Source organism: Podarcis bocagei (genome assembly GCF_964188305.1).
Source record: "Podarcis bocagei genome assembly, chromosome: 7".
NCBI lineage: Eukaryota > Metazoa > Chordata > Lepidosauria > Squamata > Lacertidae > Podarcis > Podarcis bocagei.
The window spans coordinates 5,692,765-5,719,322 of record NC_138132.1 but is presented as its reverse complement, the minus strand read 5'-3'; the positions used below and the strand labels follow the sequence as shown (position 1 = coordinate 5,719,322).

The 26,558-nt window shown below is 48.6% G+C and overlaps 1 protein-coding gene across 1 annotated transcript; it reads left to right on the top strand.

The window, feature by feature from the left end:
• On the top strand, positions 1-25,881 carry PLD3 (phospholipase D family member 3). Its single transcript, XM_081200578.1, has 12 exons — positions 1-22; positions 1,562-1,625; positions 4,153-4,218; positions 5,118-5,275; positions 8,027-8,210; positions 12,390-12,510; positions 15,743-15,870; positions 18,290-18,490; positions 20,004-20,143; positions 21,125-21,290; positions 23,203-23,302; positions 24,644-25,881. The coding sequence occupies exons 2-12, from the start codon at positions 1,599-1,601 to the stop codon at positions 24,841-24,843; spliced, it is 1,491 nt and encodes a 496-aa protein (XP_081056704.1). The 5' UTR covers positions 1-22; positions 1,562-1,598; the 3' UTR covers positions 24,844-25,881.
• The last annotated feature ends 677 nt before the right edge of the window (positions 25,882-26,558 follow it).

Genomic DNA, 26,558 nt, shown 5'->3' with positions numbered 1-26,558 from the left:
CGAACCATGTGGAGGGCACCAGGTTGGGAAAACCTGCATGCAAAAAAAGGGGGGGGTGTTCTGTGCAGAATTTCAAGTAGCTCCCTTGGTCTACTTCACATTCTCCTCCTCCTCCTCCTGCTCCTTAGGCATCTGTTTGCTTCTGGCAGAAGCCCAAACTTCACCTGTGTTTTTGCTGCCTTCACGCTTTTGCTGCCAGGGCAGGGGGACAGGGAATGAGAATGCTGGAATTTCGTGACAGATAAAATGAAGTATTTATTTGCGCAGCACATAGTTGGGGTTTTTTTTTTGGTTTTTTGTTAGTTTTATTTTTGTCTGTATTTCGGTGGGTATTACATTAATTTCATTTTCATAATATGCTCTTATTTTTTTAGGAAATATTTTCTTCATTTACAAAAGTGTGTGCAGTGTCTCTCGTATATCCCCCCCCCCCGTGTAACATTTTTACAAATCAGTTTCATTTGTTGAGACATTGGGAAGATGGGGTGGTGGTGGCGATGTTTGTATTTTACTTACTATATGTAGGGTTTGGTGTCAGCGTTGCTTGTGCAGGTTCTCTGCTGTTCGCTTGTGTTCCTTTGGTGGTGAGAGAGGTTGGGGTTGGCCTAGTCCAGGGGTCTTCAACCCGTGGCTCCGGAGCCGCATGTGCCTCCTTTACACCTTTGCCACGGCTCCGGGGCGGATACTAGCGAGGGGAGGAGGCGCATTGTGCGCCCCGACACTCCCCACTGTGGCGGGCGCTGTACTGGCTGTGACATCGCATGGGGGCAGTGCGTGTGTTAGTCACGCACCGTCCCGACGTCACCTTCCCGCCCGCCCGCCCGCTACATTGTAAGGGGCATGTACGCTGGTCACTGCATTGAAAGGGGGCATGTACGCTGGTCACTGTTTTGAAGGGGAGTGAAGAACACACACACACAAAAAAAGGTAACTTGTTAATTTAACGTTTATTTCTATGAGGAGGAGTAATTCTGAGGGGTCAAACAAAGAAATAATAAAAAAGTGACAAAAACGTTATTTGTATAATGACGAGCTTTGCGGCTCCCAGGTTTTTTTTCTTCGGAAACGGGTCCAAGTGGCTCTTTTTGTCTTAAAGGTTGCAGGGTGTGGTTTTTTTGTGATTGGCTGTGGTGGTCCTTGTTTTCATGTGTGAGTGGGGTGGGTGGGTGTTTTGGATTGGGTTAGCCATATTGATTTGTAGAGAAGTGGAGAAGATGGGCAGAGATGCAGAGGCTTGTGGGATGTTAGCAGAAATTATTGTCAATGACTCAAGCCCAGTCAAGCAATGCTTTCATCTTGGACACAATGGCGTGTTCCATTTTTCATAATTCCTTACTATTCAGGGCTATGGAGTCCTTTGCTGACCTTGCTGAGTCCTTTGCTGACCTTGCAGAGAATGCTGGGGCTCTGGGCTGCCCAGGTGTGATCCTGCGCTTGAGGCCGCATGAGGCATCTTGGCCAGTTGTCGGTTTGCCTTTGGCTACCAGGGAGATCCGGCCACAACTACAGCTTTTCCGTGACGCTGTAGCGGCCTTCACTCTCCTCCTTGTCTCCTTTCCAGGCCTCCTGAGGTTTTTCCTGCTCGTTCCGCCTCGGCCATGAAGCCCCATGTCACCTACCACCAGGTAAATCCTTGCTTGCCTAAATCGGGTGTGTCCAAAGGGATGGATCACACTAAACAGTTGCACCAGCAGGAGCCAGTGCAAAGAGTTCCACTGCTCCCCCAGAACAGTGCCCAGGGGGCAGGAGGGAACCTTGTTCTGTTTGGTACCCTCAAGAGCTGGGATAACTCAGTTGGGAGAACGTGAGTCTCTTAATCTCAGAGTCGTGGGTTTGAGCCCCACACTGGGCAAGAGATTCCTGCGTTTGAAGCGGGCTGGACTGGATGACCCCAGGGTCCCTTCCAATGCTATGATTCTAAGTGCTTGCATTGACAATCATAAAAGTGTGACATTGAACTCCTCCCAAAGGCTGGACGTACAGCAAGTGTGTCCCTGCCCCCCAGCCTAATGAATGAATGAATTTTATTATTTCGGTCACAGACCAGTTCCAGCCCACAAACAATATCAAGGAAGTCATAAAACACGATAGGGATATATTTGAATTTGCAATTAGGTATAACAGGGACAAGACAGATACAGTGGTACCTTGGGTTACATATGCTTCAGGTTACATACGCTTCAGGTTACATACGCTTCAGGTTACAGACTCCACTAACCCAGAAAAATTACCTCGGGTTAAGAACTTTGCTTCAGGATGAGAACAGAAATCGTGCGGCGGCTGCGCAGCGGCAGCAGGAGGCCCCATTAGCTAAAGTGGTGCTTCAGGTTAAGAACAGTTTCAGGTTAAGAACAGACCTCCAGAACGAATTAAGTTCTTAACTTGAGGTACCACTGTATAGCAACAGTTTAAAAAGACATAAATTAAAACTTAGTCATTAACATATAACCTAAAATTATCATTTCAAACCTTAATCGTTATGATAGCACAGCTTGTTCCCTAAGTTTTATGGCAATCGCACAGAATTTGGCTACCCTTAGCGTGATCTCAGGATCCTTGTCCTCTACCAGGGATTTTAGACATTGAAGTTCGGATTCATTCAGAGATTTTTGCATAGCAGGGGTAATAAATACCAAGCGTATATCCCCGTAGAAATGGCAGCGTAACAAGGCATGAGAGACAGCAGCCAAATGATTTGTTTATTTATTTTGTAAAATTTATGTACTGCTTTTTTGCAAAAGGAAAATGCCCTTGAAATTTGCAAAAAAAGTTATAACCATAACATTATCCGTAAGGGAAATTAACAGCAGTGATTTAAGGCTTTCAAAAAGGTAAAAGGACCAAGTAGGGTAAAAACGGACTAGAACTCGCATCTCAGGATTGTGTATTCAAGCGCCATGTTGGGCAAGAGATTTGGGGTCCCCTCTAACTCTACAATTCCATGATCACCATTCTAAGTCACTGTGATCCATGCAGCGGTCACCTCCAGACTGGATTATTGTAACTCGCTCTACGTGGGGCTGCCCTTGAGACTGACCCAGAAACTCCAGTGGGTGCAGAATGCCGCGGCAAGACTCCTTACGGGGTCCTCGCTGCGAGATCACATTCACCCGGTGCTATACCAGCTGTACTGGCTCCCGGTGGAGTACAGGATTAGGTTTAAGGTGCTGGTTTTAACCTTCAAAGCCCTATGCGGCCTAGGACCCTCGTACCTACAGAACCGCCTCTCCTGGTATGTCCCACAAAGGACCTTATGGTCTTCAAACAAAAACATCCTGGAGGTCCCAGGCCACAGGGAGGTTAGGCTGGCCTCAACCAGAGCCAGGGCTTTTTCGGCTGTGGCTCCGATCTGGTGGAACGCTCTGTCACAAGAGACCAGGGCCCTGCGGGACTTGACATCTTTCCACAGGGCCTGCAAGACAGAGCTGTTCCACCAGGCCTTTGGCCAGGGCACAGCCTGACTCCCTCCTTTGGCAATCTTCACACAACTCTAGCCCAATGGTTGCCATCAATTTGATTTGAATTAATTTTATAATGAAATGAGTTTAGAATGTTGTATTATTTTATTGTTGTTAGCCGCCCTGAGCCCGGCTTCGGCTGGGGAGGGCGGGATCTAAATAAAATTTATTATTATTATTATTATTATTATTATTATTATTATTATTATTATTATTAGCATCTGGACAGGCTTGTCTAAAGGAAGATGCTTTTAGCAGCTGCCGAAAAGAGCACAGAGAAGGCGCCTGCCTGGTGTCAAGAGGCAGGGAGTTCCGAAGGTTGCAGTCTGCCACACTAAAAGGTCAAAGTTCTAACAAAGGCAGGACAGGGATCGTGTTGCATATGTGACAGGGACAGGTCTGCCAGTTTCCTCCCTTTCCTCTCGCATCAGCTCCACTGTGATGAATGGGAGCCAGGGAAGCTATTTGCGCAAGCCTCGTTCCCCTTGAGGAGGCAGGCTTCTCCCTCGTAAATGTGTGGGGAAAGGGGAAGCCAGCTGGGCTTCCTGCCTCCAGCTCCGACGTGGGGCTGGATGTCCCCAAAGGGGTCGCAGGTGAGTGCAGTTCACCTGCCTGTCTGCACACACAGTGGATCCTGAGATCCTGCTGCCTGGAGTTCCCAGGTTGTTTCATCTCTCTGTTTCCTTCCTTTCAGCTGAAGGCGCTGCGCAGCCCTGAGGAGCCCCCACTGACCCAGCAGCCCAGCTTGCCTCCAAAGAAGGTTAGTCTCCTCTTCCTCCTCCCCTTCCAGGTTCTGGTGAAGAGCCTGAGCTGGCATAAAGTCCCATCTCCCCCCCCCCCACACACAAAACACACCTCTCAAGCCATGGAAAAAGAGGCACAGTCCTATAAATGGATCAATAACTGGTTAAGGAACAGTTTGTGCCATGGAAGAATGCAGAAACTGGAGTTCCCCAAAAAATTAACATTGTGACCTGTGCAGTGGGGACCCCCTCTTCAGACCTGGGTCTGGGTGCAATTATTATTATTATTATTATTATTATTATTATTATTATTATTATTATTATTATTATTATCCCTGCCCATCTGGGCAGCTCCCAACAGAAAATTAATAATAATAAAGTGATAAAACATCAAACATTGAAAACTTCCCTAAACAGAAATTATTATTATTATTATTATTATTATTAGTAGTAGTAGTAGTAGTAGTATACTGCCCTATACCCACAGGTCTCAGGGCGGTTGACAAGGTAAAATTGCAATATGAAAACAAAAAAATACACAATCAAAATAAAAACAAGAACAACCCAATAATCTCCGGCTTCCACAACATATTTCAAAAGGGTGCTGGATGTCAGACAGCCAAAGTCCTTGTTAAAGAGGAACGTTTTGAATCAACATACACAAATTTATTGGTTGATAACATGGTAGACAGATAATGTAAAGATATGTATAATTTTATAACATGCAGAGAATAACATGTGCTGAGAAATCAGAGAGGAACTGAGGGAAGTTGGGGGGAGGGGGTTTGAGGGGGTGTTGGGGAAAGAATAATGAATATGATATGTTTTGATATTTTGTTTTGCTGAAATTGTTAACGAAAACCTTAAAAAAAAGAAGTGCAGGACGCCCACTTCCGTCCCTCTTTCTCCTTCGCAGGACTTCCGCTGCATCCTTGTGGTGGCCATCCTCTCGACGATGCTGGCGGCCGCCCTCCTTTTCCACATGTTCATCCTCCCCTTTCGTGGTCTGACCTCGGCAGGGAAGGAGGCGGCTGCCGGGCCTTACCTGGCCAACAGGTGCAACGATCCCTGCAGGTGAGGGCTCTGTCTGCGGCGAGGTTGTTCTGGGCCTCTTCTTGGCACAGCTATTGCCTTTGGAGGGGGTAAAGGTAAAGGGACTCCTGACCATTAGGTCCAGTCGTGGCCGACTCTGGGGTTGCGGCGCTCATCTCGCTTTATTGGCCAAGGGAGCCGGCTTACAGCTTCTGGGTCATGTGGCCAGCATGACCAAGCCACTTCTGGCGAACCAGAGCAGCGCACAGAAATGCCGTTTACCTTCCTGCCGGAGTGGTACCTATTTATCTACTTGCACTTTGACGTGCTTTCGAACTGCTAGGTGGGCAGGAGCTGGGACAGAGCAATGGGAACTCACCCTGTCGCGGGGATTTGAACCGCCGACCTTCTGACCGGCAAGTCCTACCTAGGCTCAGTGGTTAGACCACAGCGCCACCTGTGTCCTTGGAGGGGGTTATAATGAATTAATTCAATTTGTATAATGTCATATGCCCATCAATCTCAGGGCGGTTCACAACATAAAAAGACAATATGAGAAACAGAAAAGACATAATCAAAATTTAAACAAAGCCTGAGCTGCTTCTCTGCTGAGACTGTGACTTACGGAGTAAATGCTGTCCTTTTTTTCTTCTTTTTTTCATAATATGTTTATTAAATTTTCAACAAAAATAACAAAAACAAAAAACACACAATAGCAAATTCAATAACATCCACAGACAAAGAAAAATATACACAAAAGCAACATCAAATCCATAAAATGGGATTCTCCGAATCCCATGACTTTCCTCCCCCACCCCTGGTTCCTTAAATTTTCTTTTCAGCTGCCTATCATTTCTACTCCAAATTATTATTTTTTACCTCAGATTCCTAAAATTGCAAGTGTTTTTAAGATCCTGCCAATGTATTAGCCTGTTTACAATACTTTTGCAAATACATAATAAACATTTCCCATTCTTTTTTAAATTTCTTGTCATTTTGATTTCTGAGCTTTCTGATTAGTTTTGCCATTTCAGCATAGCCTATTAACTTGGTTTGCCAGTCTTTTTTGGTCGGGACTGCTTAAATTTTCCAGAGTAAATGCTGTTCAACTCTCTGAGATTTATAGCTGAGGGACAGGGCAGCGCATGGGGGCCATGTGGAAATCTCTGGAGGCCGGGATGGCAATAAGCACAATTCATTTTCACCTTGGCAACCTTGCAGAAAGAAAAAGGTGCCTAGACTAGGGTTACCAGACATCCCCGGTTCCCGGGGACAGTCCCCGGATTTGCAAATCTGTTCCCGGACAAATTCCGTCCCTGGAATGTCCCCAGATTTGCAAATCTGTCCCCGGGAAATGTGGCAGCCTCAGCAGCCTGGAGCCAGCCTCATAGCACAGTTGGCTCTGGCTGGCTTTAGGAGCTGCTCACTGCCCTGGCGCACGCCATTTTTCCTCGCCGAAAGTCCTGATATTATGTGCTGCACACAAGATACATCATATGGGGACTTCCAGTGAGGAAAAATGGTGGGCGCCACAGCAGTGAGCAGCTCCTGAAGCCAGCCAGAGCCAACTGCGCTAACAGGCTGGCTCTGGACTGCTGACTGCCGCTGCCGCCACCACTGCTGAAGGGGAACCGGGGACGTCCGGTATAGATCTCCTGCCCCCTTCCCCCTTTGCTTTGACTGATCAGGGGAGGCTTGGGAGTTGCGGGCGAGCGGCCGTTGCCCAGTTTTTTAAAAACTCTGCGCATTTAGTGTTAAGTTGTGGGTGAACATATCAGACGACACAACGATTCTTCAAACAGCTCGTTTATTCACAGGCCCAGAACAGAACTGGGCTGAAGGGTTTAGCCAGCCTGCTTATATAGAGCTCCACTACAACGCAACAGTAACCACTTTCTGTAACTATCCAATCACTGAACGTCACTTTCAATCCCTTATTTGCATATGTGGACCTGAGTGAAAACTATCTACAGTATCCCCTTGCTGGCCCAGGGTGAGATCTTCAGTACATAACATTTATATTTCACAGGGTGCAAAAGAAGGGCCTTGCACCTCGCCTGGCAGAGAAACCGCCAGCCTTGCGCCCCTCCTGGGCAACAGCCGGCTGCCCGCCTGCGACTCCCGAGCCTCCCCCAATCTGTCAAAACAAAGGGGGAAGGGGGCAGGAGATCGGGGAAGGCTCGGGAGTCACAGGCGCACGGCGCGCCGTTGCCCAGTTTTAAAAAAACTCTGCGCATTTATGTTTCACAGGGTGCGAAAGAAGGGCTTTGCACCTTTATACAATGTGCATGTGTGCTTGGGCCCAGGGTCTTTGGCCACACCATCCCCACTACTGACTCCCTGTTGCTACACAGCTTCAACAACAACAACAAAAAAGTGTGCCCGGATTCATTTTAAAAAATCTGGTAACCATAGCCTAGACATTGCATTGTGGCAACTGTAATCTATGTTTTAAGGTGCCGTTTGGCGAATAGCTTACGTACCCGAGTTTCTAACCCTGCCTGCAATAATAAAATAATAAATAATAAATAATAAAACATCAGTAATAAAACATCGAGAAAGGTCAGAATGACACACAGGGTTGTGAATCATAGCTGTCAACTTTTCCCTTTTCTTGCGAGGAATCCTATTTGGAATAAGGGAATTTCCCTTAAAAAATGGGAAACGTTGTCAGCTATGTTGTGAATCTTCCAGACCAAGCCGCCTGCAGCTCACGGAGACTTGCAAGGGGAGAGGATGTCTTGCCCCCTCCCTTGCAAAAGCTGCCCTTCCTCTCCTCCTCTTCTTCCTCAGGAGCGTCCTGGTGGAGAGCATCCCCGAGGGGCTGACGTACGACGACAACAGCACCCTCAACCCTTCCATCTTCGACGCCTGGAAGACCCTCCTGGGAGACGCCACCCGCAGTGTGGACATCGCCTCTTTTTACTGGACCCTGAGCAACAAGGACACCAGCACCCAGGACCCCTCGGCCGGCCAGGTGAAGAGCTCTCTCTGGAAACGGCCTCGGTCAAGGGCCATCGTGGCTCAGGGGTGGGGGGCACCAGAGTGTCCTGGGTTCGGTCCCTGGGGGCATCTTCAGGTGGAGCTGGGAGGGGCAGCCCATCTGACGCCCTAGAGAGGCGGCTGCTGCTGCCAGTTGGTGCAGGCAGTCCTGAGCGAGGTGGAGTGCTCTGTGCCAGCTGCTTCCTTTGCTGCAGAATGGCTTTCCCAAGGGTTGCAAATAGGAATATGGAGTCTTTTCAACACTGGCCTGGTGGAACGCTCTGTCTCATGAGACCAGGGCCCTGCGGGATCCAATTTCTTTCCGCAGGGCCTGTAAGACAGAGTGGTTCCGCCTGGCCTTTGGCTTGGAGCCAGCCTGATCCCCTCTTTCCTTTCTCCTTCTGTGTTGGAACTCCTATTTGGAGACTTCCCTGGCTTTTTTCTGGCCCACGTAGGACCAATTTGGATAGTTGGCCTTGGTGAAGATTTGACGTTTTCTCCCCGCAAACAGTTTTTGATCTGGGCTTCTACCAAAATGAGGCTGCATTTGAAGTAGTATTTTAATTTTGTTTTTAAGTTGTATCTTAGGGATGTGGGTGGCGCTGTGGGTTAAACCTCAGAGCCGAGGACTTGCCAATCAGAAGGTCGGCGGTTCGAATCCCTGCAACGGGGTGAGCTCCCATTGCTTGGTCCCTGCTCCTGCCAACCTAGCAGTTCGAAAGCACGTCAAGTGCAAGTAGATAAATAGGTACCGCTCCGGCGGGAAGGTAAATGGCATTTCCGTGCGCTGCTCTGGTTTGCCAGAAGCGGCTTAGTCATGCTGGCCACATGACCTGGAAGCTGTACGCCGGCTCCCTCGGCCAATAAAGCGAGATGAGCACCACAACCCCAGAGTCGTTCGCTACGGTCAGGGGTCCTTTTACCTTTACTAAGTTGTATTTTAATCAATTGTTTTGATACCTGATGTTAGCTGCCCTGAGACCGGTCTTTGCCAGGGAGGGCGGAGTATAAATAAATAAATAAATAAATAAATAAATAAATAACCAACCAACCACCACATTCCCTATTTCAACATGAAAAGTACTGTATTTTTCGCTCTATGGGACGCACTTTTCCCCCTCCAAAAATGAAGGGGAAATGTGTGTGCGTCCTATGGAGCGAATGCAGGCTCCTTGGCTTCAGCGATAGCAACGGGAAGCCTCCGAAGCGCAGAGGGAGCGCTCCCTCTGCGCTCTGGAGGCTTCAGGCAGCTGTCCGCAAGCCTTCAAAGCGCAGCAGGAGTTCCCCCCGCACTCCGAAGGCTTGCGGATAGCAGCCTGAAGCCCGGGGAGCGCAGCGCCAACTCCCGCTGCGCTCCCCGGGCTTCAGGCAGCTATCCTCAAGCCTTTGGAGTGCGCCCCCAGCGCCACAAGCTCCCGGACCTGTTCTGGGGGCTGGGGTCGGGGGAAATTCGGGCTTCCCCCACCCCAGCCCCGCAGCTAAAAACGAAGCCAAGACAGCGAGCGGGATCCATCCTGCTCGCTGTCTTGGCTTCTGCCAAAGCCGTGCACATCTTCTCCCGGCTGGAGAGGTTGCGCGCGGCTAAAGAGGAAGTCAAGACAGCCAGCGGGATGGATCCTGCTCGCTGTCTTGGCTTCTTTGCTCTTTGGGGCTGGGGGGGAATAATTTTTTTTCTTTATTCCCCCCCCCTAAAAATTAGGTGCACCCTATAGTCCAGTGCGCCCTATTGAGCGAAAAATATGTTACCCCTTGGTTGATCAATCCAGCCAGCCCCCCAGCTGCTGCAGCTGTTTTCTTGGTGGTGAAGCTAAACCATTCATTCTCATGTGTAAAACAAAGCAGAAATGGGATCCGTAGTATTTTATGTACCTATTGCATTTCTAGCCCACCTTTTTTCTCCAAGGAGCTATCATGGTCCTTGTCCTCCTCTTCCTCATTTAATCTTCCCAGCAACCCTGCGAGGTACACCAGGCTGAGGGTCAGCAACCGGCCCAAGGTCACCCAGTAAGATTCATGGCCGTGGGGGGCGGGATTTGAACCCTGGTCTCCCAGGTCCTTCTCCAACACTCTGATCCTCACAACAGCCTTGTGAGATAGGCCAGGCTGAGAGGCAGGGACTGGCCCCCAAGGTCACGCAGGGAGTGGGGGGTTTGGACCTGGTCTCTGCCAGGGCCTAGTCTGGCTCTCTAACCACTACATCACACTGCCTGCTGGTGTGTCTGAAAAGGTGGCTCCCTGCCTGTGCCAAAATATGCAGCAGCGAAGGCGCTTAGCACCCGGCAGACCCTGTCAAACCCGCTTGCAAACAGGCGTCTAATTGCCTGGGGCGGCGGCGCCTCCTTCAGCCTCTGTGCCCATCAAAGGGCCCTTTGAGGAAAGCAAAACATCCGTTTTTTGCATGTCGGTCACGGCCTGCGCCTGCGGGCGTGTTGGAGAGGCAGGCGCTTTTGTTAAAACTTCACGCCTGTCCTGGGCTGTGTGAGAAGCTCTAAATCCCAGAGTCTGCCAAGTTGCAGGTGATCTGAAAAAGGCAGCTCCAAAGAGAAACGCAGCGTTGGAAATTATTACATTGGGGGGACAGCGGCGGTTCAGTGGTTAGAGCAACCTGCTTTGCGGGGCAGCCGGCGTAGTGTTGTGTTTAGAGGACTGGACTTGGACCCGAGAGAGACCAGGGTTCGAATTTTCACCCTTTGCCCGTGCAGCTCACTGGATGCGACCTTGGGGGCCAGTCACTCCTCCTGGCCTACCTCACAAGGTCGTTGTGGGGCTTCAATAAGAGGAGGAGAGCCATGGATGTTGCCTGGAGGTCTTAGGAGAATAAGGTGGAATAGAAAAGTAATAAATGTGGTGGATGGCAGGTTCAGCCCCCTGGGGGTGACTGGGAAAGGCTCCCCACCCCTAAACCCTGGGGAGCTGCTGCCAGCCAGTGTGGAGCTATATGGGCCAACGACATGTCCCATAGGCAGTGTATTTTGCTTTGATGAGCATTGAACACAAAGCCTCCCTGTGGGGTCCGGCTTGTTAGAGATTTGGCTGGTGGCTGCCTGGCTCTCTCGTCAGCAGGCGAACAAAATGGGTGCCCCCCCCATGCACTAGCCAACCTGAGATCTAAGATGCCCAGTCCTGGCTTGCAGCCTCAAAACAGTTGCAAACTAAGAATCATAGAATCATAGAATCCTAGAGTTGGAAGAGACCACAAGGGCCATCGAGTCCAACCCCCTGCCAAGCAGGAAACACCATCAGAGCACTCCTGACATATGGTTGTCAAGCCTCTGCTTAAAGACCTCCAAAGAAGGAGACTCCACCACACTCCTTGGCAGCAAATTCCACTGTCGAACAGCTCTTACTGTCAGGAAGTTCTTCCTAATGTTTAGGTGGAATCTTCTTTCTTGTAGTTTGGATCCATTGTTCCGTGTCCGCTTCTCTGGAGCAGCAGAAAACAACCTTTCTCCCTCCTCTATGTGACATCCTTTTATATATTTGAACATGGCTATCATATCACCCCTTAACCTCCTCTTCTCCAGGCTAAACATGCCCAGCTCCCTTAGCCGTTCCTCATAAGGCATCGTTTCCAGGCCTTTGACCATTTTGGTTGCCCTCCTCTGGACACGTTCCAGTTTGTCAGTGTCCTTCTTGAATTGTGGTGCCCAGAACTGGACACAGTACTCCAGGTGAGGTCTGACCAGAGCAGAATACAGTGGCACTATTACTTCCCTTTATCTAGATGCTATACTCCTATTGATGCAGCCCAGAATTGCATTGGCTTTTTTAGCTGCCGCGTCACACTGTTGGCTCATGTCAAGTTTGTGGTCAACCAAGACTCCTAGATCCTTTAGAGGATTTAGCCTCTGGCTGGGTGAGGGGCACATTTTTGAAGAGCTCAGCTTCCAGTTTCCCCATTTGGGTGGGTAATGTGCAAATTCAAGATGTTCCTCTCCTGCCCCCAAAATTCAAGATATCTCTATCCCACCGCAAAACAGACTCATAGAGTTGCAAGGGACCTCCAGTGGTCATCTGGCCCAACCCTCAGTTGAAGGACTCATCCCAAACCATTTGAAAGGGTTCAATCGGCGGGATGGATCCTGCACCTGGGAATGGGACGGCCTGTTCAGGAAGGGCCCTGTTCACCTGTCCTGGATCGTGGCTGCTGACGGACCCCTCCCTTTTCCCACAGGGGGAGGAAATCCTGGCAGCGCTGAGGGAGGTGCCCAGCAGAGGCGTCACCTTGCGGATAGCCGTCAATCCTCCTTCCTCCCGGATGCCCTGCTCTGACCTGCAGCTGCTGGAGGAGAGCGGTGAGAGAGAGAGAGAGAGAGAGAGAGAGCGCGTCTGGATTTCAGCACGGGGGTGGTAATGGGGGGCGGGGTCTCCTTTCTGCACCCCCAAAAAAGACAGTAATAATAATAATAATAATAATAATAATAATAATAATAATAATAATAATAATAATAATAATAATATTACTCTGGGCGGCTTCCAACAAAATATTAAAAACACAATAAAACATCAGACATTAAAAACTTCCCTAAACAGGGCTGCCTTCAGATGTCTTCTAAAAGTCAGATACAGTGTATTCCAGTTCGATTTGTTAGTTCAGCAAATCCTTACCATTAAACTTTTACTGGAATACAAAGAAGGGAGGTATGAGGAGGTCCGAGGAAATAAGTGTATGGAAGTTATGTTATTGAAAATTAATGTGTGTTTTTAACTTTTTTATTTTGTATTTTATTTTTATTTTTTCTTGTTATATCTTAAAAACTTTTAATAAATATCTTTAAAAAATAATAAAAATAAAAGTCAGATACAGTGGACGCTCGGGTTGCGAACGTGATCCATGTGGGAGGTACGTTTGCAACCTGCAGCGTTCGACACCCGCAGCGCCGCGTCTGCACATGCGCGGTTTGCGATTCGGTGCTTCTGCGCATGTGCAAAGTGCGATTTAGTGTTTTTGCGCATGCACAAGTGCCAAAACCCGGAAGTAACCCGTTCTGGTACTTCTGGGTTTGGCGCAGTGCGCAACCCAAAAACACGCAACTTGAAGTGTCTGTAACCCGAGGTATGACTGTAGTTATTTATTTCCTTAGCATTGATTTTAATGATGGTTTTAATGCAACTACAAAGCGGGTGGGGAGAATTCAGAAAGGAGGGACTTGAATTCAATAAGAAAAGGTGTAACAAAACAAGATATATGTTTGGAGTTATGTAACAATTGGGAAGATTTAATAAAATCCAGAATCAAAAGGCTTTGAATTCATTTTTTTTTTTTTTAATAAATTTTTATTGGTTTTACAGCATTTTTTAAAAAGAACAAACAAACACAAAACAAAACAAACATACAAAATACTTTCAAAGATATTTTCATAAACCTTTTTTCTTGGACTTCCCCATACCCCCCCTCTCTGCATCCCAGTGTCCATATTTAAACTAGCAACTCCCAGTTGTTACTTTCTAATCTCTGTCATCTTAGTCCTCCTTTATTATCTAACCTTGTATCCCTGTACCCTGTTACTTCTAGCAACCACAACATTTTAACATTCGTTGAGTTTGTAGTAGTCCTTAAGATAGCTCTTAAATTTTTTCCATTCTTCTTCCACCATCTCTTTACGTTGGTCACGGATTCTGCCTGTCATCTCAGCCAGTGTCATATAGTCCATCACTTTCATCTGCCATTCTTCCAGAGTAGGTAAATCTTGTGTCTTCCAATACTTTGCGATGAGTATTCTTGCTGCTGTTGTGGCATACATAAAGAAATTTCTATCTTTCTTTGTCACCAATTGGCCGACAATGCCCAAGAGAAAGGCCTCTGGTTTTTTGGAAAATGTACATTTAAGTACCTTTTTCATTTCATTATAGATCATTTCCCAGAAGGCCTTTATCTTCGGGCATGTCCACCAAAGGTGGTAAAAAGTACCTTCAGTCTCTTTACATTTCCAACATTTATTATCGGGCAAATGATAGATTTTTGCCAGCTTGACTGGGGTCATGTACCACCTGTATACCATTTTCATAATGTTTTCCTTTAAGGCATTACATGCCGTAAATTTGATACCGGTGTTCCATAACCATTCCCAGTCATCTGACATAATGTTGTGTCCAACATCCTGCGCCCACTTAATCATAGCAGATTTAACTGTTTCATCCTGTGTGTTCCATTTCAACAGCAAGTTATACATTCTAGATAAATTCTTAGTATTGGGTTCTAGCAATTCGGTCTCTAGTTTTGATTTCTCCACTTGGAAACCGATTTTCCTATCCTGTTTAAAAATTTCCATTATTTGGCGATATTGAAACCAATTTTCTACTTTGTGCTTCAATTTCTCCTGACTTTGTAGTTTAACCTTGTCTCCATCCTGTTCTAAAATTTCCCAATACTTCGGCCATCCGACCTCCATATTGAGTTTCTTCACTGCTTTAGCCTCCACTGGTGACACCCATCTAGGGGTTTTATTTTCCAATAAGTCTTTGTATCTTATCCAGACATTAAATAATGCTTTTCTAACAATGTGATTTTTAAAGGTACTGTTAACCTTGTCATACCAAAGATATGCATGCCAACCAAAAGCATTATTGAAGCCTTCCAGATCCAAGATGTCTGTATTCTCGAGGAGCATCCATTCTTTCAGCCAGCAAAACGCTGCTGCCTCATAGTACAATTTTAGGTCCGGCAGGGCAAAACCCCCTCTTTCTTTAGCGTCAGTCAGTATTTTGAATTTAATTCGGGGCTTTTTGCCCTGCCAGACAAATTTCGAAATGTCTTTGTGCCACCTCTTAAAACATTCCATCTTATCAAGAATCTGCAAGGTCTGAAACAAAAATAACATTCTAGGCAATACATTCATTTTAATTACTGCAATTCGGCCTAACATTGACAGTTTCAGATTTGACCATATTTCTAGATCTTTTTTAATCTCTGACCAACATTTTTCATAATTGTCCTTATACAAATTAACATTCTTAGGTGTTAAATAAACCCCTAGGTATTTGACTTTCTTAACCACTGTCAAACCTGTTTCCTCCTGAAACTTCTCCTTTTCCATATCTGTTAGGTTTTTCCCTAAGACTTTAGTTTTTTGCTTATTCAACTTAAATCCAGCCACCTGGCCAAATTGTTGAATTATTTCTAAAACCCTTTTCGTACTAGTGTTTGGCTCTTGCAAAGTCAATACTAGGTCATCTGCATACGCTCTTAACTTGTAGTGTTTAGCTCCGAAGGCTTTGAATTCAGGGGCTGCTTAGCTTAGAAGATGACAGAGATGGGTAAAATTATGTAAGAGACTTTCCCCCACTTGCTCGTAATGTTAGAACAAGGAGCCGTCCTATAGAAGGGGCTTTCTCTTGCAAGAGATTCAGGCCAGACCTACTGAAAGGGCTCAATTACTATTGGTCGCTTGCAGGATCAGAGAGGTCCTCACCCCGAGGAGCTTACACTCTTAAAACCAAGTGTATGGGCTGGATTTGCGGGCGAGGCTGTAAAAGGTGCTGAGAACTAGCAGCTCCCTTCCTTGTCTTGTTCCCAAACTCCTCCAGGCGCCCAGATCCGCAAAGTCAACTTCCCGGAACTGACCGGGGGGGTCCTGCACACCAAATTCTGGATCGTGGACCAGCAACACATCTTCCTTGGCAGCGCGAACATGGACTGGCGCGCCCTCACCCAGGTGATGCCCGTGACCCTCAGGGAGGGGTGGGGTGGGGGCCCCCTGTCCTGGCCTGTGAGGCTGGGGCCAGGGTTATTATCTTTACGGGATGGTTGGGACCTGGCCTGATAGTTTCTGTGGTCACCTGCTAGAGAGAGTCCACTTCTCACATCAGAAGTGGGGGCTCAGGGGTTCCCCTCGGTTGCAGCAGCACCCCAGTTCCGGAATGGCTTCCCCAAGGAGGGAGGGAGGGAGGCCCACCTGGAAACCAACATGTTGTTGTTGTTGTTTAGTCGTGTCCGACTCTTCGTGACCCCCTGGACCAGAGCACACCAGGCACTCCTGTCTTCCTCTGCCTCCCGCAGTTTGGTCAAACTCATGTTAGTAGCTTCGAGAACAGTGTCCCACCATCTCGTCCTCTGTCGTCCCCTTCTCCTTGTGCCCTCCATCTTTCCCAACATCAGGGTCTTTTCCAGGGAGTCTTCTCTTCTCGTGAGGTGGCCAAAGTATTGGAGCCTCAGCTTCAGAATCTGTCCTTCCAGTGAGCACTCAGGGCTGATTTCCTTCAGAATGGAGAGGTTTGATCTTCTTGCCGTCCATGGGACTCTCAAGAGTCTCCTCCAGCACCAGAATTCAAAAGCATCAATTCTTCGGCGATCAGCCTTCTTTATGGTCCAGCTCTCACTTCCATACATCACTACTGGGAAAACCATAGCTTTGACTATATGGACCTTTGTCGGCAAGGTGATGTCTCTGCTTTTTAAGATGCTGTCTAGGTTTGTCATTGCTTTTCTCCCCAGAAGCAGGCGTCTTTTAATTTTGTGGCTGCTGTCACCATCTGCAGTGATCATGGAGCCCAAAAAAGTAAAATCTCTCACTGCCTCCATTTCTTCCCCTTCTATTTGCCAAGAGGTTATGGGCCCAGTGGGAGGCCAACATAAATAATAATAATAATAATAATAATAATAATAATAATAATAATAATAATAATAATTCATTATTTATACCCTGCCACTCTAGGCCGCTTCCAACTGAATATTAAAAACAATACAGTATCAGACATTAAAAACTTCCCTAAACAGGGCTGCCTTCAGTTGTCTTTTAAAAGTAAAATAGTTGTTTATTGCCTTGACGTCTGCTGGGAGGGCGTTCCACAGGGCGGGCGCCACTACTGAGAAGGCCCTCTGCCTGGTTCCCTGTAACTTCACTTCTTGCAGCGAGGGAACTGCCAGAAGGCCCTCAGTGCTGGACCTCAGTGTCCGGGCTGGATGATCGGGGTGGAGACGCTCCTTCAGGTATACTGGGCCTTTGAGGCCGTTTAGGGCTTTAAAGGTCAGCACCAACACTTGGTTCGCCTCCAGGTGTGCAGGGGAAATTCTTTTTACTCACCAGGGCATTAGGCAATCATATGAGCAGCTGTTTCTAGTAAATAAAAATAAACCAGCGTCTTATCTCCCACCTTTACTCTGGGTGTCTTTTTCAACGTATTTGTGTTTATGCTGTTGTGAAGCTGCCTCCTTATTGGGTGAGCAACGCAGCCAAGCAACACAGTTGGAGCCTCCCTCCTCCCTGGCCGGCAGGGAGGGAGGGAGAGGGGCTGCTTCCTTTGAAACCCGGGAAATTTAAGGGACATCATCAATAAGGGACAGCAGCGGGACACGGCACTGGGATAAGGGACTTTCCCGCCAAATAAGGGACGGTTGACAGCTATGGCCCAGAGGCAGGCTATTTCAATTTCTTGGTTCTTAGGGGCGTTTGGCCACTGGGAGGCCAGACTAGATGGGGGCTCTTTGGCCTGATATAGCAGCTGGGCTCCTCTTATCTTCTTATCAGGGCACCAGGTTGCCGAAGGTTGCTTGAGTCAAGATGGGACTACTACCCTCTGGGGCTGATTTCTTTTTCAAATATATACATTTTTATTAGTCCCCCCCATATCATTTCCAACAATCATATAACATAACTTCTTATACAATATTTTAGACTTCCGTCAACACCTCTGATGATTTCCTGTTCTTTACCACTTATTCTGCATTTCTTAATTCCTCTATTACTCTTAATTATCCTTAACTAATAATTCTCCTCATAGTCTTTCTTGCAATATTTCAAATAGTCCTCCTTACAGAACTTCTTGCAGTCCTGCTAGCGTAATCTGTTCATTACAATTGCTTTTCAAATAGTTCATGTATTTAGTCTTCTAAGAATCTCTTAGAAGGTCCCGCAGGTTTCGAATCCTTCCTGTTAATTTATCCAATTCTGCATAGTCCATCAACCTCATCCGCCATTCTTCTTTCGTCGGTAATTCTTCTTGCTTCCATTTTTCCTCTGGGGCTGATTTCAGGTGTCCTGGGTGCTTCTCCCCATAGATCCTGCAGCCTGCATCAACTGCGCCTGGGCTCTATCCTGCGGCCTCCTGCTAACCTCTCCCTTTCTCGGCCCCCAGGTGAAGGAGCTGGGCATGGCTATCTACAACTGCAGCTGCCTGGCCCAGGACTTGGGGAAGATGTTCGAGGCCTACTGGGCTCTGGGTCTGCCCAACGCCACCATCCCGTCGCCCTGGCCGGCCAATTACTCCACCTCCTATAACAAGGAGACACCGCTGGAGCTGGAGCTGAACGGCACGGAGGCAGGAGTCTACTTCTCGGTGAGATGGGAGGGCAGGGGCCCCCTCTGCTCAAGACCCCCTGCTCCAGTCTCTGCTGGCTTCCTTGGTGCTCAGATGCCGGGGGCCGACTCGGGGGGGGGGTTTCCTTTACGATACGATACCTTTATTGTCATTGTCCCATACAGAACAATGAAATTGAAAAATCTACATAAGACATTCAAAAACCCCTAAAAACTCTGAAACCCCACTTTAAAATACAATATACTCCCATAGAGACTCCTTATACCAGAATTGCATTTGGGTAGAAACTGTTTCTCAGGCGGCCAGTCCTAGTCTTTATAACCCTATACCTTCTTCCAGAAGGCAGAAGCTGAAAGAGATCATTTCCGGGGTGCGCACTAATAATAATAATAATAATAATAATAATAATAATAATAATAATAATAATAATAATAATAATTTATTATTTATACCCCGCCCATCTGGCCTGGCTTCCCCAGCCACTCTGGGCAGCTTCCAAAAAAATATTAAAATATTAAAATCCTGCGCTATCTCTGCAGCTTTCTTATGACACCTGGAAGCTTAGATTTGATCCAAGGTGGGAAGAGTGCACCCAATTATTCTCTCTGCAGTCTTTACAACCCTGGACAGCGTTGTTTAGTCCCTGACCATGCAGCTCCCAAACCAGACCATAAGTTAATACAATGGTAAAATGCCATCAACAGGTCCTTTGAGAGCTTGTTTTTCCGGAGGATTCTCAGAAAATATAACCTCTGCTGTGCTCTCTTCATCAGGTTTTTTGCTGTTTTCTCCTTTAACTGTTTGGTTCTGTAAAACAATTTTTTATTATTTCTGAGAAACTGATATATATCGGGTTGCAGCTAAACCTATGGATTCTGCCTCCAATTGCCGGCCATTTGTTCCTTACCCAACAGGAAAGTCACAGGGGTGGCAAGTCCCTATGAAATGTGGCTTTATTTGGCGTTCATAACATTTGGTTTGCGCTCTTTCTGTATCAGGTTTTTGCCGTAGCAAATAATTCAGTCATTGGTCTCTAAAGAATGCACTTTATTTCACAAGGCAACGGCATTGTCCCCTGGTTAGGTTTTTCGGTGCCTTCCTTCCTTTTTTTCATATTTCCTCCTGGATTGTTACTGTAACTCATGGGTAGGCAAACTAAGGCCCGGGGGCCGGATCCGGCCCAATCGCCTTCTAAATCCACAGTGTGTTTTTACATGAGTAGAATGTGTCCTTTTATTTAAAATGCATCTCTGGGTTATTTGTGGGGCATAGGAATTCATTCATCCCCCCCCAATATAGTCCAGCTCCCCACAAGGTCTAAGGGACAGTGGACTGGCCCCCTGCTGAAAAAGTTTGCTGACCCCTACGTTTAACTCCATAGCAAAGTCCTGAAGATTCAATAAAAATTTGAAAACCTCATTCTGAAAAAAACCTTGCCCAGGCAGCCCAGAATGTCGACCGTGTGCCTGACTTTTGGGTGCCCGTCCTTCTCCTCCTTTCCTGAGTCTCTTTCCCCTCTGCCTGCCTCCAGAGCGCCCCCCCTGCGCTGTGCGCCACAGGGCGGACGGAGGACCTCCAGTCCCTGGTGAGCATCATTGATGACGCCGATGAGTTTGTTCACATTGAGGTGATGAGCTACCTGCCCACCATGGAGTTCTCGCACCCCAAGAGGTAAGTGTGCAGCTGATGGGGCAGGTCTTCTCCCTCCCCTCCCTTGGCTGTGGGAAGCATAAGCTTTACAAACCAAGCAGCACCAGCCGGGAAGCTGTTGCAGAATCTCCTGCTGATGCAGCAGGGCTTCTCCTTCTGCCTGGAGCCAGTGTGGTGTAGTGGTTAAGAGCGGTAGACTCGTAATCTGGGGAACCGGGTTCGCATCTCCGCTCCTCCACATGCAGCTGCTGGGTGACCTTGGGCCAGTCACACTTCTCTGAAGTCTCTCAGCCCCACTCACCTCACAGAGTGTTTGTTGTGGGGGAGGAAGGGAAAGGAGTTTGTTAGCCGCTTTGAGACTCCTGAAGGGGAGTGAAAGGCGGGATATCAAATCCAAACTCTTCTTCTTCTTCTTCTGCCTGCCTCCCCCAAATCCACTTTGGGGAAGAGCCAGAATATGGGGAGGTCATTCCGCCTGGCAAGCAGAAATGAATTGTACAGTTGGGTGGCCAGGTAAAGATAAAGGGACCCCTGCCATTAGGCCCAGTCGTGACCGACTCTGGGGTTGCGGCGCTCATCTCGCTTTATTGGCCAAGGGAGCCGGCGTACAGCTTCCGGGTCATGTGGCCAGCATGACTAAGCCGCTTCTGGCAAACCAGAGCAGCACACAGAAACGCCATTTACCTTCCCGCAGGAGTGGTACCTATTTATCTACTTGCACTTTGGCGTGCTTTCGAACTGCTAGGTTGGCAGGAGCAGGGACCGAGCAACAGGAGCTCACCCCGTCGCGGGGATTCGAACTGCCGCTGATTGGCAAGTCCTAGGCTCTGTGGTTTAACCCACAGCGCCATCCGCGTCCCTTCTGGCACCATAGCACCTCTCAATGTCCATCTTATGCCGTCCCCGTTCGAGGGGCGCTAGACCAGTTGGCAGGCTGCCCCACGTCAGAGGTGGCAGTGCAGGATGTGGCCCCGACACTCTTGCTTCCTTCTTCCCGCTCAGGTTCTGGCCAGTGATTGACGACCACTTGCGGAAGGTAGCTTACGAAAGGAGAGTCCGTGTGCGACTTTTGGTCGGATGTTGGAGGCACTCCAAGGCCAATATGTTCCCCTTCCTGCGCTCCCTGGCTGCCATGCACGACGTCCACACCCACTACAACATGGAAGTGGTAAGGACACCCCCAATGGCTGGGACGGGGCTCCCAAGCCCTGGAAGACTGGGCTCCAGGGCCGTCTTAAGCATATCCGGCACTGTGGTGCAAAAATCCCTCCCCCCCCCCGTTTCCCAGAGTTGTTGACCTTTTCCCAAGCCTCTGTGGGGATTGCTCTATTGGTAAAACCTATTGGTGTTTCGCAACTTTCTGACTAGTTGCAGGACCTTAGCCAGACCTAGCAGAGTAAACGCAGAATCCACGGAAGCAATTGGCGACTTGGCTGCAGACAAGATAGACGAAGCAGGAAGCAGGAACTTGTAGTTAGGTGTTTATTATATACAGCGGACTATTTACAGGAACAGAACACGGATCTTTAGCTAGCTCTTTCTGACACGACTCACAACTCCTACACTGACACACTGAACCACTGAACTCACGAACTCCGAACTAACGCATTCCAGTTAGTAGGCCATTAATTATCATTCCCTTGCGAGAGCTTGACCAATCAGGGAGCGGTCTCCATGTCTCTGTTATCTCCAGGCAGACTTACTCCTTCAGATTGCCTTCTGGCTGTCTGCCAAACCTTAACTGACTCTTTGTGAGTAGCTGCATGTACACAGTTTCCCAACACGCTCTCCTCCTGCGTAGGCTTGGGAAGGAAGCTGCATGTCTGCCAGCCATATACTTGGTGGGGTGCAGCTTCTATCCTAAGGCTCCGAAGGAGGAGAGCCATACCTGCAAAGGCTTAGGATGGAAGCTGCACCCCATCAACTATATGGCTGGCAGACGTGCAGCTTCCTTCCCAAGACAATCTGGAAACAGTGGCTCATGTTCTCCTGTCCCCTTTATAAAGATCTGAGGAATGAGATCATCACCCCACTCTTACTTACCATCCCAGGCCGCCCATCTGCGGCCATGTTGTTCTTTCTTTTATCAGATCAAAATGATCAGACTACAGCAAAGGTTGCTAGGTTTATCGAGGGTGCAATGAGATTAAGGGCCACTATCTGAACGATAATCTTGGTCATTTGATTGCCCTTTTTACCCATCCCCCCCCAATTTTTAAAATTAATTTTCAAAAATTTAAAACAAACAAACATAGATACACACATATATGCATCCTGTTAAAATATTGCTAACATAATTAAGTGAATTCCTCAAATCCCCTTGGTTGAATTTCATTATATATCATTTTAACAATTTTCCAAAATCGATTTTCTCAAAAAATTAACTTGGTCACTTAACATCTTTCATTCTTTCTAATTTAACTTTAAACACCTAAAATCTTATCCTTACATATTTAAATCGTAAGCCTATCTATTATTTGCAAGCTTTCCCAATTAAGTTATCTTAACATACTTAGCTAAATAGTCTTTGAATTTCATCCATTCTTCCTGATACCTTTTTACCCATTGTTGTCTTTATAATTGTATATATTGCTTGTTTTATGTTGCTATGGCTGTTGGCTAATGTGAATAAAGTTTATCTATCTTCCTTCCCAAGTCTCCACGGGAGGAGAATGATCCTCACAGAGGCTTAGGATGGAAGCTGTGCCCCACCAACTAGAGGGCTGGCGGGCGTGCAGCTTCCTTCCCAAGCCTCCGCGAGAGGAGAGCGATCCCCGCGGAGGCTTGGGAGGCAAGCTGCACGCCCGCCAGCCACATGGTTGACGGGGCACAGCTAGTGGGCATGCAGGGAAAGGGGAAGCCGCCGGCAAAGCCACGCAGCTCCCCCACTCACTAGGGCGTCCCTGAGAGGCCGGCGCCCTGGCGTGACGCACCACTAAGCCCAATTGGAAAGACGGCTCTGCCGGGCTCCCTGGAGAGCTATTTCTGTTTGCCTCCCAGCTGCCTCCTCTGCGTGCCAAGCACCCCCACCTCTTCCACACGCACCCCAGTTTTGTCTTTCTCCCCTTCTCCTCCGCCAGAGGCTCTTTGTGGTCCCAGCCAATGAGTCGCAGGCCAAGATCCCCTACGCCAGAGTCAACCACAGCAAGTTCATGGTGACGGACAAGGTGGCTTATATTGGTGAGTAGTTTGAGGGGCGGGGGCAGTCGTAAAGGGGAGGCCAGTTGAGGCAGAAAGCTTTGCCGGGGACTAAGGTAAAGGTAAAGGGACCCCTGACCATTAGGTCCAGTCGTGACCGACTCTGGGGTTGCGGCACTCATCTCGCTTTATTGGCTGAGGGAGTCGGCGTACAGCTTCCGGGTCATGTGGCCAGCAGGACTAAGCCGCTTCTGGCAAACCAGAGAAGTGCGTGGAAACGCCATTTACCTTCCCGCCGGAGTGGTACCTATTTATCTACTTGCACTTTGATGTGCTTTTGAACTGCTAGGTTGGCAGGAGTACGAAATGAGCAACGGGAGCTCACCCCGTCGTGGGGATTCAAACCGCTGACCTTCTGATCGGCAAGTCCTAGGCTCTGTGGTTTAACCCACAGCGCTACCCGCATCCATCAGTTGCCGGGGACTAGCAGGGGCGAAAACTGTCCAACAATGGGAGAGGGAGAGAAGCAGCCATAAGGGGGAGAACAGAAGAGACTAAGGGGAGTTCATTGGAGGCCCACGTCATCCAGATGCCTTTCAGGGAAACTCGGAAACAGGATCCGAGCCCAATAGCTCTCTCCCCTCCTGTGGTTTCCAGTGGCTGTTGTTCAGGAGCTCTGCTGCCTCCGACCGGCTAGGAGCCATCGATAACCCTCTCCACCTCCATGAATTTGTCCCATCCTCTTTTAAAGCCATCCAAGTTGGTGGCCAACTCTGTCTCCTGTGGCAGGGAGTTCCACAGTTTCCCTCCGTGCTGCTTGAAGGAGGACTTTTCTGTTATCAGTGCTGAATCTCCTAACCTTCAGCTTCAGGGATTGTCCACAAGTTCTATTGTGAGGAAGAAAAAACGTCTCTCTCGCCACTTTCTCCCTGCCATGCATATTTTTTTTAATAAACCTTTATCACGTCGCCTCTTCCTCGCCTTTCAATAAAACTGAAAAGCTCCAAGCGCAGCGCCCTTTCCTGCTTCACCCCCTCGATCATGCGGGCAGCCCTTTCCTGAACCCTTCCCAACTCTGTAATATCCATTTTGAGACCAGGCGACCAGAACCGTAGATGAGCAGCCGTTGATAGGCTCCTTCTCCACCACGAATTTTCCTAGCCCGCCTGGTCCAGCACCCTCTTCAGCACCAGCAATTGTGGAACAATTGCTTGTGGGAAACCAGCACGCAGGATTTGAACGCAGAGCTCTCCCCCCTTCCTGTGGCTTCCAGCAGCTGGGATTCAGAAGCACGGCTGCTTCCCGCCGCGAACGCCATTGTCATCAAGCTTTGTTGCAGAACGCAGGACTCTTAAGCGTTTATTTTCCCTTCCTTTCCGGCAGGAACATCCAACTGGTCCGGGGACTACTTCCTCCACACGGCGGGGTCCGCCCTGGTGGTGAACCAGAGCCACGTGGGGGCCGGGGAGCAGCCCACAGTGCGCGATCGGCTGCAGGCGGTGTTTGAGCGGGACTGGAACTCGAGATACAGCCAGGAACTGAGCTTGCCGGGCCAGTGGGAGCAGCTCTGCGGCACCTACTAGGCAAAGGGACACCCCCTCTGCCCGTCCCCAGCTGGAGAGGGGCTGCGAGTGCTGGCCCCCTGTTGGGAGGCCGGTGGAGGGACTTCCCCAGAGGCAGGGGGTCTCCCTGGGGAACCTTGTGGGACCCCTGCTCTCCAGCCGAGTGAACCAGGGGGGGTACCCAAGGCCTCCTTGGGGGCAAATGTTTGGGGTAAGAGAAACTCCTGCAAGGGAACAATTCAGCCTGACCGAAGGATTGGGGGTGGGTGGGGGGTTTGCCATGCGCAAACAACCAAGTGACGTGCAAAGGGAGCTTTCGGCGCATGCAAATTGTGGGTAAAAAGTCACTGTTCCGAACTGGGAAGCAAAAGGGTTTTGCGTGGGTGGGAGGATAGATGTAGAGAAGAGGGCGTTTAGCAGTTAGGGGGAAAGGGTACGTGGGTTTAAGGAGGAGAAAATGGAAAAGGCTTCCTGGCCAAAAATATCCCTCGCGGAGGAAGCAGAAGTGTGGAGAATTGCGAGAGAGGAGATGTTGCAGGCGATGTGCCGCTCAGAAGCTCCCAAGTCGGGTGGAACCTGTCTGAACCTGTGGAGAGCCTCTGCCAGTCCGTGTTGGCTCTGCTAAGCTAGATGGGCCAAGCAGTCCGACTTGGCGCTCCCTGTTCTGTCTTGTTTCTCTGCCGTTAATGCCTTTCAGAGAGGACCACACACATCAAGCATCTAACCAGCTTCTGTCGCTGCCGAAATTGCCACTGTCCTTCCTTGACCAGTGGCTCTCAGGCACTCAGCACTCAAAGAGTGCTGGCGATGAGAGCCGCAGACTCATAGCGGTGGAAGGGATACCCAAAGGTCCTCTAGTCCAACCCCCTGCTGCAAGACAGGAATCCCAGCCGAAGCATCCCTGGCAGGGATCCATCCAGCCTCTGCTTAGAAACCTCCGAGGGAGGAGCTTCTTCCCCCTTCCGGGGAGACCGCTCCACTGCCACACAACTCTTTCCGTCAGAAAGTTCCTCCTGGTGTTTAGTCAGAAGAATAATAATACAGTGGTGCCCCGCAAGACGAATGCCTCGCAAGACGAAAAACTCGCTAGACGAAAGGGTTTTGCGGTTTTTGAGCTGCTTTGCAAGACGAATTTCCCTATGGGCTTGCTCTGCAAGACGAAAACGTCTTGCGTTTTTTGCAAGTTTGTTTCCTTTTTCTTAACACCGTTAATACAGTTGCGACTTGACTTCGAGGAGCAACTCATAGAACGTAGTGTACATAGTAGCCTTTTTTGAGGTTTTTGGTGATTTTTGAAGCTTTTCCAAAACTTTTCCGACACCGTGCTTCGCAAGACAAAAAATTCGCTAGACGAAAAAATTCGCGGAACGAATTAATTTCGTCTTGCGAGGCACCACTGTAATAAAATTTTATTTATATCTCGCCCTCCCCAGCCAAAGCCGGGCTCAGAGCGGCTAACAACAGTAAAAATAGCACAATTTACATAAAATCACAGTCAATTCATTGAAATACATTCTAAAATTAGTTCAGAATCAAATTAAGGGCAACCATTAGTTCTATGAGGATTACAGAAGGAGAGAGGGGGTCAGACTGCGCCTTGGCCAAAGGCCTGGTGGAACAGCTCCGTCTTGAAGGCCCTGCGGAAAGATGTCAAGTCCCGCAGGGCCCTGGTCTCTGGTGACAGAGCGTTCCACCAGATCGGGGCCACCGCCGAAAAAGCCCTGCCTCTGGTCGAG